We start from the raw sequence: 15652 nt of genomic DNA on the forward strand, positions 1-15652 counted from the left end.
CAGACCATTCACTCCTTGATATAAGCTAGGGTTTTTGGGTTAATTGATATGCACATTTTTAAATTTCATTTCCATATTCCATACACTCATATTAATAGAAGCGAAAGGCATTTTTTATTGTCCTTGAGGAGTGTTTGGATTTGGGCTTTGGTTTAGATTTAACTTTTATATTGTTTAAATCTTACTTTCCTTATAGCTTTCTTTAGTTTATTCTCTTTCTCTTTTTTCCATCTTCATGGTAGTGTAGCAGCCTCTTTCTCCTTTGACTCTAGAGTAATAATTAATGTAGTTGCTTGATGTTACATGGTTGTAGTTGAACAATTAGACTTGGTTGATTTACAACATATCGTACAACTCCTCTTACTCTTCCTGGAGATAATATGTATCGTTGGTTCAATCACTTTATAGTGATTGCCACCTATCATTCTTGAGATTATGCTTAGCATCTACATGAGTTTCCCACATGTCTCCAAAGAATGATGTTACAGTGGTACAATGGTTTGAGCATAGTTACTCATGTGGATTGGAGCATCCTCTCAGATGCTTTCAAGTGTGCATTTGGACATGCTAATGATTGTGATAATGCCTTCTAAGAATTGCATTATCTTCATCAAGGGTCGTCTAAGTCAATGATGTAATTTAGCATTTGCCTCCAGAGCTTTTTACTTTATGTGGAGCCAAATATGTTAGAATGGATCAAGTTGGAAATATTGTAGCTTGCACTTCATTAAAATCTTATGGGATTTGTGTATACACTTGCTCCAACAACCCTTGACAATGCTTTTTGAATAGCATAACTTTATAAGACATCACCTTTCCACTTGTCACTACATGTCCTTCAGCTTTACTTTTTGGATTCTATTTTGATGGAAGTTGATGCTATTGCTGTTTGTGTTTAAGGACAAGGACGAGGATGTGGTTGTGTCTATGATATCCATTGTTGCATATGTGATAAGATTGGCCATACGTATTGGCGTTGTCAACATTTTTTAGATTGGCGTCCTCTATTTCATAGATGGAGGCCTTGGCATCAACAATGTTCTATTAGTCCTGCTATAGTGGAAAGTCCTAGCACAAAGGTTCTTCAAAGAAATGAGGAGTCATAAAAGTATTAGAAGGTCCTTGTGCGAATAAGTCAGTGACCTCTTCATCTTTCTTTTGGGAGTACCATCAAAGGGTTCCTCAGCATAAATTCATCCAATGCTTGCTTTCTAAGCTCATATTTATAATAAGAAGTCATCTATTCTTTGTAAACACTCCTGAGTTTGGACTTCCCGGGAGGTCACCCAACCCAGTACTATTCAAACCCAAGGACGCTTAACCCCAAATATCCCAAGACCCTTAACCGATTGGAAAAGGGGGTGCACTCTTATTCATGGGCCCTTTCCCTCTATATTTGAACCCTATGGACCGTCTCTCGAGTCGTTCCCTTTGGTTGCTTACAATCCACCACGCTTCCCTGCAAGTTCACGCCCTCATGAACGGAAGCTAAGAGCCGCAGCTCTCCTGAGAGCCCCACTCTCTTGACACCCTACCCCTCGGGTCGAGCCCAGCAGGAGCAAACTGGACCAGCCAGATGTCAATCAACATATGGTGCGATTCCCTTAGCCAACCAACAAAGTCGGACCCGAGACCCCTCTGATACCAAATGTAAACACTCCTGAGTTTGGACTTCCCGGGAGGTCACCCAACCCAGTACTATTCAAACCCAAGGACGCTTAACCCCAAATATCCCAAGACCCTTAACCGATTGGAAAAGGGGGTGCACTCTTATTCATGGGCCCTTTCCCTCTATATTTGAACCCTATGGACCGTCTCTCGAGTCGTTCCCTTTGGTTGCTTACATTCTTCTCTCTATATTAGTTGATACATACTTAAGCTTATGTTTTATTACTCGGTCTATTGCCATATATTGTTATTTACAATTGCGTCATATGGCATAGTCAATCTTCATTCTTTATAGCAATAGATATACACTTGCATGTGCGTAAGATGATGTAGACCTAATTGTGTGTGTGGGTGATCTCAAGCTTGAACTTCAATTATTATGGATGGTGTCGAGTTAAACTCTTAACTTCATCCTTAGTATGAATTAGTTGCAACACAATCATACAAAGTATGAGTTTAAGGCTTCTTCTTTTTGTTTTATACTTTTTTATATTTCTTCCATTTTATTCCACTTTATCCTTCTAGTTCTACCTTTACTTCTATTACTTTTGTTTCCTCATTACTTTCTATTTATTATTTTTTCATTTTGTTCCTTTGTTCCCTCTCTAGATCCCTTTAACAATCTTTATCTTGCAATGGTTGACCAACTCAAGAAGGAGTATGCTGATCTTTTTAACTTTGTTTAGGGCCAAGATTGAAAAATGTCATCATATTCCAATTGGGGATAAAGGTTTTTGTTTGGTGTCAGCCACCAAAGGAGATCAAGATTTTACATGTAAATATTAAAGAGATATTAGAGAAGGGTGTTATCCAAAAGTCTGAAAATCCTTGGGTGTGTGAACTTTATTTTATAACAAAGCTTAATAAGAGTATTTGCTTTTGCATTGACTATCGTTTGTTAAAGGAGATGACTATCTTGGATGTGTACCCTCTTCCTTATATTACTAATTTCTTAAATCATTTAGGGATGGTTTATCAAGTTAGATTTTGTTTTTGGGTACTAAAAAATGCCAATGGCTGAAGAAAATGTTTCCAAGATTGTTTTTTATACACCATTTAGTTTGTACAAGTTTTTTGTGATGCCATTCGGTTTGAATAATACTTTAGTCAAGTGATGAACGAGGTTCTCTACGATATGTCAGAAAGACTGTTGACTTCATTAACAGTATCTTGATCCACTCAAAGGGATATGGGATGAGCACTTCCATGATGGTCGTAAACTATTGGATCGGTTGCGGAAAGTTGATTTAAAGCTGAAGTGGTTGAAGTGTGTATTTGGGTCTAAGAACACAACTTACTTTAGGTACCATATTTCTTATGAAGGTTTGCAAATTAATCCTAATAAACTTATGGCTTTTCTAAAATTCTATACTTCGAAGTGTGTGAATGCCACCAACTCAAATGGATAAAAAATTGCAATTGACTCCAACTATCTTTCTATAGCATGAGGGGGAGTATTATGAGCTTGGTACCAAACACAATTATGCATATATCAAATATCATTATGTTACATCTCTAGCTAATAGAAAGATTTATACAACTTCTCAATTATACACCGATATTCTATATGCCTACTTAGAATAGGAGAGTCATGATAAGCATGGAGAAAGTGTAAAATAAGTATCTAAGGCACCACCAACTATAAATGATTATTAGGATCAATCCCTATAAAATAAAGAAGGTCATTCTTAAGGCTAAATAAGAATGTAAATGCTAAAATAGCAAGTCATCAACAAGTGATACAGGATTTTCAAACCCTTTATAAAACCTTCGGATCCACAATTTAACCTTTTGAGCTTTCCAAACTTTATCAAGAAAAGGTAAATTTTGCATTGCACCTTATAAAAACATTAAATATCATATATAGCAAACATTGATAGGATATAATCCTTGTCTAAAAAATCCACTAATACTAGAACAATAGACTTATCAAGACTAAGATAAGAGAGTGATGAAGGGAGAATAACTTGAGAAAGGGCATTAACATTAGGTATAGAACTCTTTAAGCGATGAACAACCTTGAAATCATATATTTGAAGCTTCAAGGCCCACTGAGCAATACCACCAACCAAGTTCTTCCATTTCAATAACAAAGTAATCACAATATAATCACTTTCTAATAATATTTGAGAACCATGAAGCTTCTGAAAACCCTAAGTGACTATTAAACACTCATGTGGAGTAGTTTCCTTTTGCTGGTTGTAATGTATAGCTAATATATGTTATAAGATGGCACTAACTAGGCATACTTGTGCTCTTTTGCATCAACACATCTCTGAGATTGATATTAAAAACATTTATATATAAAATGAAAGATTGAGTATAGTCAAGATATTGTAAACAACCAAAAGGAATGACTTAAGAGATGATCCATAGCGTTCAAATATAAAGGGAAAGGGCCTATGAATAAGAGTGCACCCCTTTCCTGGGATTAATTATCTTTGGGTTTAAATAATACTAGGTTGGGTGACCTCCCGAGAAGTCTAAATTCAAGGGTTTATAGATACACTAAAACTAAAGGAATCATTAATAACGCTTTGAGATCTATAAATGCCCATTTATAGTCTATAAACCAAATGAAAAATGATGGTGACAACTTAAAAAATGCTCTCAATAGTGTAGCATGATTAGAAAGATGATTAATGAAATTACTAAAATATTACACTTTGCCTAAAAAACTTTACACACCATTTGATCTGATTTGGCCTTTTCTATAGTCGATTACTTGCAATAAATATATCATTATTGCCTCTGACTACTTGGCTCATTGGGTGGAAGTTGGTTCTTTTGCTATTATTGTTGGGTATTTCATCCTCAATCGAGTGGTATTCCAATATTCTTATTTAGAACTTAAATAATAGTCTTGAATTTATAAATTAAGGCATTTTACATTTTAATGTCTTGGCTAGGGATACATCACACTTTTATGAGTGTTTATCATCCACAGACATATAGTTTTGTGGAATGTTTTGTTCGGACCTTTAAAGGGATGACTGTGAAGTATATGAACTTTCATCATTCAGATTAGGATGGTTATTTGTTGTCTTGCATATATTATAAGGGTATAGAGTTCTATTGGTGTTTCACTATATAAACTTTTATATAGTTATTTTTCAATATTACTAACTGAGTTGAGTTTACCTTCATGATTATCACGAGCTACTAATGCTAGGTCCTAAGATTAGTATTTAAGGAGCATTATTCTACTTGTTTGAGTAGAGTCTGCTAAACACTTGAACCACGTATAAGTGGGATGACAATGGTGTTACAACTCCTATCATTATGCATTTGCAGAGTATATAGTGGATGACTTGGTGTTAGTCCATTTTCCCAATTTTATAGTACGTTGTTTGTCAAGGGGCTCCTTGCTTAGTGGAAGGGACTATATTGGGTATTGTAGCAAGTTCAACTACAAGTTTATTATGACGTTCAATATAATATTCAACAAGTTAATCCTCTAGAAATTATATATATGTAATGGCTAAAATACATTGTACAAATGTAGTCAAGAATAACTAGCACCACTTATAGATTTATTGGTACTTCCTTCTAATGTTCCTCAAGATCCCAGCCCATCAGCCAAAGAACCCTAATTACCTTCCATCTATGAGACATAAATCCCTAAACCCCAAAGTGGAGCCAAAAGGGTGCTGTAAGGAACCAACTCCCCACGGTGTTGTAGGCTAAAAGATCCCCGAAAGCACGACCGAAATGATAAAGAGTTCATCGGATGGGACCGAGTCTGAGATCGAGTCCAAGACCGACTTTGAGACTGAGTTCCAGATAGAGTCTGGGATTGAGTCTGAGGCCGATTCCGAGACCGAATTCGAGACAGAGTCCGAGATCTGAGATCGGGTCCGAGACGGAGTCTGAGGTCGAGTCCGAGGTCAAGTCTGAGATCGAGTCCAAGACCGAGTCCAAAGTCGGGTCCAAAATCAAGTCTGAGATCGAGTTCGAGACCGAGTTCGAGTACTAATACAGGTCGAGGGGTGAAAGCCCAAAGCATGTGTCTCCTAGGGAGGGCGGGGGCTGCAAGGGGTTCGAAAAGTATAGTAGGGATAGTGAAGTCCAGGAATCAGTCTTGAAGGAACTCTCCAGTGGTGCTTCAAAACTGACTTGCGGTTGAAACTGGGGCTGAGGGGCCTTGGGTAGGAGTGAGCATGGACTCAAGTGGTGCTAGAGGGGTCACCCAAGGAAGTGCTCAAGAGAAACTCCCACTCCCGGAAGGGAAACCGATTGCGGTGCTCCCGGCTCATGTGGAGTGGTGCCCCACTTGAGTACCTTATGGCTCATTGGTCCTTGCCCTTCCTAGGGGCTTGGGTCTTCCCTTTCCCGGGGGGGGGGGGGCGGGGGCGGGCGGGGGGGTAAAGGTACCCATACCGGGCCGTTAGGCCACGATGTTTTGCCCTGGCATCCCAGAGCAAGTGTTGCATTCAAGGCTTGGGATTTAAAGGGTCTTATGATCAAGTTTTGTTGTGCCAAGGGAGGTTAAGAACCTAGAGTCTTAGTGTGCTTGGTTGCTTGTGCCTGTGGGGAGTGTAGTTGAACCTTAAGTCCAGTCTAACCCAGGGAAGGGGATTGGGGGAGATTAGGGAATCCGTGGATGGATGGCTAACACTCTGTTGCTCGTGTAGTAAGTAGTTGAAACCAAATAGGACCAAGTAGGAGCTGGTACAATATGTGGGAACCTTGGCGAGGGAACTTAGCTAAAGCCAAGGCAGTGTTTGTCGGATAGACAAAGTAAGCTGGCAAATTGGAAAGGAAAAATTTGTGGCTTACAGGTGCTATATGGTAGTGGTCGAAATGGAAGTCCAACAAGTATAACATGTTTAGACCAAAAACTCTGACTCTAAAAGTCAAAAGCGAGGGTGGAATTTCGAACAAAGTGCTCAAGGAATGAGCACAAAAAAATCGGTGAATAAGTATCTAAAAAAGGATACAAGAAGGACTGATGCATAGCAAGTGTTGTGATACATAGTCGAGATGGAGTTTGAGATGGAGTTCAAGATGGGGTTCGAGACTAGGACAAGTCCTTTCATTGTGCAGACCAGCTATTCCATGTGAAATAACTAATCATCCACCCGTACCTTTGTCTGTGGATACTCCACACAAGAAGAAGGACGTACGCATGAATGCCCAATACATATGATTTCAAATTTAGGGGTAGGAATATACTTTGCTCAAGGGCATATTATATTTTTAAGTAGCCATTAATCAATAGGAATAAAATCCGTGCCATTTGCTTTGATACCACATGTAGCGCACCCTATCTCTCTCCCCTTAAGCCAACTGGAAAAAGGGCAATTGCTTGATAAGAGAGCCTTTAGTGGTTATGTTATCCCCATTCCCAAGGTTCCAAGGATCTATGGTGACAGTATATCCAAATTTCATTCCATGATCACATGCACTACAGGGGGTTTAGTGAAGTTCAAAAGGATATTAGGACTTCAATAGAACTAATTTGGCCAGGAAATGCTAGTGTGACTAATGAAAGCTATTATCAGGAATCCCTCAATTCTTGCCACATTCCTGACTCTCACCGGATTCTTGACTTGCAAACCACATTCTTGATTCTCGAGACACTTCTCTATTCTTGACTCTCTAGACACTTCCCTATTTTTGACTCTCGATTTCCCATACAATTCCTGAGTCTTGAGCCACATTCCTAATGATGATGTGGCGCCTCCTCAACCTCAACTATATTTAGGCCGTCCTCAATCCAAGAGTGGTGGAGCTTCATCAACCTATAGTATATATAGGTTAGCCTTGTTCCATTTCTCTATGGAAAATGCAAAAGACAAAGAGAAAAGCTAGTGAAAACGAAGAAGAGGCCTTAGACTGGCGTTGATTCAGATTGTTGATCTTGTTGGGGGTCTTGACAGTTTGATTCAAATTGTGTTTTTTCATTTTTTTCTTTAGCTCATTTTGATTGTTTGACTGCCTTTGCCTTTTTTCCCTTTTCTTTCTTTCTTCTTTGCCAATGGAGTCTCCAAGCCATCCTGATTTCTTTGCCGAAGTCCTTGCAAAAATCCAGTCTGAGAATACCGAGCTGAAGGCAACCCTTCTTCGCATGCAGCAAGAGCTTGCTTCACTTTCAGCTCAAGGATCCAGCAAAGTTCCTGAACCGAAGGTGAGTTTCCCGGCAAAATTTTTAGGCAAGCATTCAGAGCTTCGTGGATTCCTGAACCAGATGGAGCTGATCTTCGCACTTAAACATCGGTGGTACCCCACTCCCAAGTCTCAAATCGGTGCGATTGGGATGTTGCTCGAAGGTGCAATTTTGTCATGGTTTTCTCCTCTCCTGGAGAAGAGCATGAAAGGGATCGTGGTTCCGGAGCTGATGGATCTTCAATTGTTCAAAGAGAAGCTCGAAGCATGTTTTGGTGATATGGATCGGGTTCAGGCTGCCACCACAAAGATGAGACATCTCTCTCAGGGGTCTCGTCTTGCCTGGATCTATGCTGCAGAGTTTCAACTCCTTGCCTTGGACACTTAGTGGGATGAGTGGGCCCTGATTGATCAATTTCATTTCGGCCTCAACAATGGTGTCAAGGATTTGTTGCTCACCATGGAGGATCCCACAAACCTGTTGGACGCCATCAACAAAGCTATTCGATGCGACAATCGTCTCTTTGAACGTCGTCAGGAAAGTCGCTGCATCGCCGTTTTCCCATCCCAGACTCAGGAATCCCAGCTTGAGTCTTCAGGGCATACTCCTGAACCTACTGGTCCGGTCTTGATGGATATTTCTGGTACTCCCCGACTCATCAGAGGGAAGTTGAGTCTTGCTGAGAAGCAACGTCGAATATCTCATAATCTTTGCCTCTACTGGCTGATCCTAATCACAAAGCAACTATGTGTCCCAAGAAGCCTCCCCAACTACTCGAGTTCACTCTGCGTCAAAGTCCACCTCTGTTGCAGTCGGGAAACGACCCTGTCCAAACAGAGTAGGAGCTGTTTATTTGGACTCCCTGAATAAAAATCACTTTTCTTCTTTATCAAGCTCCTCACTACCTTTCATCAAAGCCACCACCAATTCCCGCAACTTCTGCGTCCCATGTCTCCTTTCTTTCACCGGACAATCAGGACTCAAGGCTCTGGTGCTACTGGACTCGAGTGCAACTTCCTACTTCATGGACATGGACTTTGCTGCCCGACATCACATTCCTCTTTCTCCTACCATACGGGATCTAAGGGTTGAAGGCATTGGTGGGCATTTTGTGTCTGCATCTTCTGGACTTAGGGAAACGTTGCCCGTTCGAGTACACATCGGGTCCACTGTCACCGATATCGCCTTCAACATCATTAACAGCAAGTCCTCCTTTGTGGTTCTTGGCCTCCCTTGGTTCCAACTATATCAGCCTCAGATTTTTTGGAAGGAATTACAGCTTGTCTCTCCCACATCCATAGTTACGAACACGAACACGGAACACGAACACGAGCCTCAGATTTCAGGAACCCGAACATGGAACACAATCACGGCCCACGATGGCTCACGAATATTCTACTGAATATTCTAAGAATATGTTATTTAAAAATTATATTCTATTTCTTATTATATTATTATAGGAATATGCTATATTTTATTATATTATTCTTAATATTTTTATTTGCACATAAACTACTTCACACTTTTAAACTACTCAAATATCCTGCATCTCATCGTCATCTTCAACCTCATGATCTTCGACCTCACGATCTTCGACATCATCTCCATCTTCCTCTTCCTGTCCTGACTCAAGCTCGTCTTCAGGATGAGGAACTGTCTCCAGGACTTTGTAGCTTACAAACTTGTCGTAATCACGATCATTTTTGCAGGTTAACAACCTGGTGTTGCAAGCCACAAAAACCAGATCCGCTGTCCTGTCCATGGTAAGTCTGTTCCTCTTTTTTGAAGAAACATGCTCGAAAGTACTGAACAATCTCTCCACCGAGGACGACGAGCATGCCTGACTTAGAACTTGAATGGCCAACTTCTGAAGAGCTGGAGTTTCATAACCATAGTCCTCCCACCAACGTACAGCTCCCCTCTTAGTGCGATCAGCCTTAGCATCATATGAGTTGAAAATGCCTCCTATCCTCCGGTAAGTTAAAAGCTCATCACGTATCACATCCCTCTCACTGGATGTAAACATGGCCAGTAGATAAGCATTCCAGTCCTTCATGACCTCTCTGTTAGCATGCTTTTCATACTCCTGAAACTCGGGGTCCAACATGTACGCCACTGAGTGCATGAGCGAGTGATACTCATGCCACCTATTAGACATGATCTGATGAAGTTCCCTGTACCTGCCATAATCTGACTGTCCTTCTTCTAAACTTGCATCCAACCTGTTCATGCACTCATATATCTTTCCAATCGCAGGTATATCACCGTCCACAACACGAAGAAGTAGCATAACATCCTTGGACACCTCTAGCATGTCCTTAACCTGTTGCCAGAAACTATCATCAAAAACCGTTGCATAACTGTCCCTTCCTGCTCTCGACTTCGACTCAGGCCTTGCTCTGTACGCAGGGCATACGAACATCTGTTGTAAAGCTTCTCAGAGCTCCACCAGCCTCTCCATCATAATGAAGTTGTAGCCGAACCTGGTATCACAATAACGCAGCAATCGCTTGTGAGTAAACTCCACCAGCAGTGCCACTATATGAGAGTGGTTTCTAACGAAGATCACCAAAGACTTTCCACGCTCCAGAAGTGTTGCCATCCATGGAAGTACACCAAAGTCTTTCAAGGCATTGTTCAAGCAATGGGCAAAACATGCTGCCCATTGAATTTTCGGGTACCTCTGTTGCAAAAGTGTTGCTGCTGCTCTGTTTGCATTTTCCCCATCGGTCACAACCATGACAACGTTCTCTGCACCTACAATGTTAATGCCTTCTTCCCAGCAGCGCAGAGTATTTTCAGCTGTTTTTCCTATTAAGGAAATGTCGATAGCCTTCAAAAAGGCTCCTCGTCCTTGACTATATGCCACAAGCCCCATGATATGCCGATTCCTCCTATCTACCCACCCGTCTGCGCATATGGTTGCACCCCTCTGCTCCCACTGCTTCCTCAAGGACGCCATCTCAATGTCAATGAATCGTTTCTCTTTCACCAAAAGCTTATCCTGGAGATCATCATATTTTGGTGGTGCATAAGGCACACCATGCCTGGCAACTTCCTGTATCATGTTGAGGAAGTAAGGTGACCGAGCCTTGACAAATGGAATGTGTTCATTCCAGAAAAATCTTCCGATAGCCACATCAACTCGGTTCTTCCGCTTAGGATCCATCGAATCAACAATATGGACTTGACTCTGTTTGCTAAAAAACAGGGAACTGCAGCCACTTCCACTTGACTGGGATGATACCACCGGTGGAAATCCTTGGACATTGCCATCCATTCTCATAGAAGCACCACCAGATTCATTCGGCCGTTTCTTCCCCCTTGCCCCTTTCTCGGAATCAATAACCTTTTGCATATTGAGCAGATCCGCTTTCTTGTTACCTGGGATGAGAGGACAACTCACAATATCCTTGCTGCCTGGGCCTTCTCCTAACAGATGAGCTCGCACACGATCAACACCACTCAGTTTGTTCACCATTGGGTAGTATTTGCATGACCATAATTTGTGGCCATGCCCCCTGCTCTCAAGAACACTTACCTCATCCCACCATCGCGAAGAAGGATGCTTTCGCAGTATGCTGGATTGCTGCGCCATGCTTGTTTGCCTTGGATTGCTACTGCTGTGCCCTGAAATGGTGTGCCCTGGCTGGATTGTCGTGTGATGCCGTGCGCCCTAAAACCAGAATATTCCGCACGAGAATATTCTGAACAGTGGTCCGTGTTACTAACACGGACCACTGTTCACGAACACGGCCGTGGGAACACGACCCATGGCCGTGTTCGTGAAACACGGTGAACACGGCCGGGATCCCGGCCGTGTTCGTAACACGGCCCACATCACCATCTCCCACGGCTTCCCCTGCTGTTCATCAAGTCCGAATTAGGAAAAGTTCCCTAAACTCAAATTGGGGTTTTATTCCTGACTCTACGAAGTTTTCACCCTCTTCTTTTTCCTCTCTTCCATCTTACACTGGATAGTATCTTCGTCTCATCATTCCATTTAGTTGTACGCCTTCTTCTATCTCCACAATCACTATGAAAGAACTTCTTCATGAAGAATCTATTTTCCTTTTTTCTTTGCATGTTTCTCCTGTCAGTCTTCCTGAGAAGTATCATGATTTTGGAGATGTGTTTAACAAGAAAAAAGCTACTGTATTGCTTGTTCATAAGCTTTATGACTGTCCCATTGATTTACAGGAAGGAGTGTCACCTCCGTGGAAGCCTATCTATGGGTTATCCCCATCTGAGCTTAACGCCCTCAAAGAATATGTGGATGAGAACCTTGCCTCGGGGTATATTTAGCATTCGCAATCCCCAGTTGAAGTGCCTATCTTCTTTGTCAAGAAGAAGGATGGGAGTTTGCGGCTAGTCATTGACTACCAAGGTTTGAACAAGGTGACTATTTGGAACCATTATCTGCTGCCCCTGATCTTGGACCTGTTGGAATGTCTCGGTAGTGCCCACTTCTTCACCAAGATCGACCTCTGTGGAGCATACAACTTGATCTGGATCCGGCCTGGTGATGAATAGAAAACTGCATTTCGAACCTGCTATGGCCACTTTGAGTACACTATCATGCCATTTGGCTTGACAAATGCTCCAGCAGTTTTCCAACAAATGGCGAATGACGTCTTTCGGGAGTTTCTTGATCAGATGGTGATCGTCTACCTTGATGACATCCTTATCTACACAAAAACTCAGGAGGAGCATGACGAGCATGTGCACAAGGTGCTGGTGAAGCTACGGGAACACGGCCTATACACAAAGCTTGAGAATATTCCTTCAATCAGGAGTCTGTGGAGTTCCTTGGGTACATTGTCACTCCTGAGGGTATCACGATGGATCCTGCCAAAGTCAAGACTATTCTCAAATGGGAGCCTCCACAATCAATGTCGGACGTTCAGGTTTTCCTTGGCTTCACCAAAATTCTACCACAAATTCATTGATCACTACTTTGACATTGTCCTTCCTCTCACGCATCTCACTTGCAAGGATGTTCCCTTCTCTTGGTCTGCTACTGCCTAGCAAGCCTTCGACACACTCAAGGTGGCCTTCAGTTCTACTCCCGTCTTGATCCATGCTGATCCTTCACAACCTTTCTTCATCGAGGCTGACGCCTCCAACTTTGCCATCGGTGCTGTGTTGTCTCAACTCGGAGCAGATCAAGAATTTCATCCGGTCGCCTTCCATTCTCGGAAATTCCAGCCTGCGGAGATCAATTACGAAATCCACAACAAGGAGCTCCTTGCCATCATGGATTCCTTTGGAGAGTGGCATCGTTTCTTGGAGGGGGCGGGCCATCAAACAATGGTCTGGACGGATCACAAAATTCTCGAGTACTTTGCCACTTCCCGAGTTTTGAGCCGTCGTCAAGCAAGGTGGGCACAATTCTTGAGTTGGTTTGACTTTGTTATCAAGTACAGACTTGGAAAGCTTCAAGGCCTTCCTGATGCTCTTTCAAGGCTCTCTTATCTCAGTCTCAAGCCTGATAATTCTGTCTTCGATCAACAGGATCAAGTTATCCTCGGTCCTGATCAGCTTCAAGTTATGGCAATTTCCCTGGCCCCTCAGGACTCCTCCTTGATGGATGCAATCAGAAACGATCTTCAATCCGATGACCTCGCCAGTGACATTTTCCCCCATCTTCAAGCTAGACACCCAGTGACTCCCGATTACTGGCAATTTGACGAGTTTGAGTTCGAGTTCTTAAATGGCTTGCTGTACCGTGGGGAGCAGCTTTATGTTCCTGAAGGTGATGCTCAAAGGTTGGTCCTTATGGTGTGCCATGATAGCCCGGCTGCTGGTCACTTCGGCATTACTAAAACCTATGAGCTAGTTGCACGGGACTTTTGGTGGCCTCACATGGATGACTACATCAAAGGTTTTGTTACCTCCTGTGACACTTGCGCCCGGAATAAGGTACCTCGCCACCTTCCTTCAGGTTTGCTTCGTTCCCTCCCGGTCCCTTCAGGTCCTTGGGAATCCATCTCCATGGATTTTTTGAGTGATCTTCCGAGTTCTGAAGGCTTCAACAGCATTTTAGTCATGATGGACCGCTTCACAAAGATGGCACACTTCTTTGTACCAAGGAGTTTTTGGGCAAGGAGATGGCAAAATTGGTATTTAGGGAAATTTTCCGACTTCAAGGGATTCCTACAGATATGGTTTCGGGGACCTCAATTCATCTCTAATTTCTGGCAACGGTTTTTGCAGCTGCTTCGAGTGAAGGCCAACCTCTCTTCGGTGTATCATCCTCAAACTGATGGACAATTCGAGTGAACGATTCAGAAATTGGAACAATTCTTGAGGTGCTTCATCAACTATCATCAGGATGACTGGTTCAATATCCTTCCCCTTGCTGAGTTCTCCTATAACAACTCTGTTCACTCCTCTCTTCGAGTTTCCCCTTTTTTTGCGAACTCTGGCCGAAATCCCCAATTCAATCTCTCACTTCCTTCTCCATCCGAATCCTCTCGTTCAAATCCCCGCTCTGAGGCATTTGTCTCCAACCTCCAGGAAATCCACAACTCCATCTCCTTCCACCTCTATTGTGCTTAGGAATCTCACAAAACATTTGCCAATGTCCATTGTCAGGATTGTCCCCCTTACTATATTGGGGATAAAGTCTGGCTCCTTAGGTGAAATATCTCCACCACTAGGCTATGTCCCAAACTCGATTTCAAATGCCTCGGTCCTTTCCCTATCACTGCTATCATTAATCCTATCACTTATCGCCTTGCACTTCCCTCCTCATATCAAATTCACCCTGTTTTCCACTCCTCTCTCCTTGAGCCTTATATTCCCAATCCTATTCCAAATCGGGTCATTCCTTTGCCTCCACCAGTGCAACTTGAGGATGGGTCTGAGTACGAGGTTTAGGACATCCTTGATTCCAAGATCTCACGGTCTAAACTCTACTATCTGGTCGACTGGAAAGGTTATGGACCTGAAGAATGCACTTGGGAACCTGCGGACAACCTGATTCATTCTTCTGACCTTGTTCAGGACTTCCACCGCCGCTATCCTTCTCGTCCTAGTCCTCATTCTTTTTCTCCATTCCCCGTCCCTCGCCGCCCATCTCATCCTCCTCTTCGTTCTCATTCACATTCTCATTCCACTCGTTCTTGAGGAGGGTGTGTTGTCAGGAATCCCCCAATTCTTGCTACGTTTTTGACTCTCGCCGGATTCTTGACTTGCAGACCACATTCCTGACTCTCGAGACACTTCCCTATTCCTAACTCTCGATTTTCCATATGATTCCTGAGTCTCGAGCCACATTCCTGATGATGATGTGGTGCCTCCTCGACCTCAACTATATTTAGGCCGTCCTCGATCCAAGAGTGGTGGAGCTTCATCAACCTATAGTATATATAGGTTAGCCTTGTTCCATTTCTCCACAATTTGAATCAACACCAATCTAAGGCTTCTTCATTTTCACTAGCTTTTCTCTTTGTTTTTTGCATTTTCCAATCTTGATCTTGTTGGGGGTCTTAACAGCTATACCCATGTAGTGGGTAATGATAACCACTAAGGAGTCTAGGGCTAGAGTGAACACAGATGGACAAGTGGATAACTTGGTAAAGTGTTTAAAAGTCAACTTTAGCTCCCCCTAGAATGGAAAATTTTATCATTTATAACTTGGTATTGAAGCTATTTTTTAGTCTAACTCTTATTGGTAGTTAAGTATATCACTACTTGATATTGGCATCAAAAGGTCTCAAAAGTGGGTCTATCCTAGAGGAGTAGTATGTCAAGAAGGCATAACTCTCCACTTAAGTTCATATGTGAATATGTAGGTAATATAATGGATAGAAAGGGTCAATAAGGGAATGACTTAAGGATTTTAGGAAAAGTATAAGGTTTTCCTTAGAG

At 42.3% G+C, this 15652-nt stretch overlaps 2 protein-coding genes across 2 annotated transcripts; both read right to left on the bottom strand.

The window, feature by feature from the left end:
- Positions 1–9311: 9311 nt before the first annotated feature.
- LOC112341835 lies at positions 9312–10199 on the bottom strand. Its single transcript, XM_024662648.1, has one exon. The coding sequence runs from the start codon at positions 10197–10199 to the stop codon at positions 9312–9314; it is 888 nt and encodes a 295-aa protein (XP_024518416.1).
- A 15-nt stretch (positions 10200–10214) lies between these two features.
- LOC112341836 lies at positions 10215–11375 on the bottom strand. The gene has a single exon (XM_024662649.1). The coding sequence runs from the start codon at positions 11373–11375 to the stop codon at positions 10215–10217; it is 1161 nt and encodes a 386-aa protein (XP_024518417.1).
- Between the last annotated feature and the right edge of the window lie 4277 nt (positions 11376–15652).

The sequence above is a fragment of the Selaginella moellendorffii genome, unplaced genomic scaffold (genome assembly GCF_000143415.4).
Source record: "Selaginella moellendorffii unplaced genomic scaffold, v1.0 SELMOscaffold_91, whole genome shotgun sequence".
Taxonomy (NCBI): Eukaryota; Viridiplantae; Streptophyta; class Lycopodiopsida; order Selaginellales; family Selaginellaceae; genus Selaginella; species Selaginella moellendorffii.

Excerpts from the sequence above, each read along its gene's own strand:
- LOC112341835 (XM_024662648.1), bottom strand. The coding sequence starts at position 10,199 with ATGTTCGTATGCCCTGCGTACAGAGCAAGGCCTGAGTCGAAGTCGAGA.
- LOC112341836 (XM_024662649.1), bottom strand. The coding sequence starts at position 11,375 with ATGGCGCAGCAATCCAGCATACTGCGAAAGCATCCTTCTTCGCGATGG.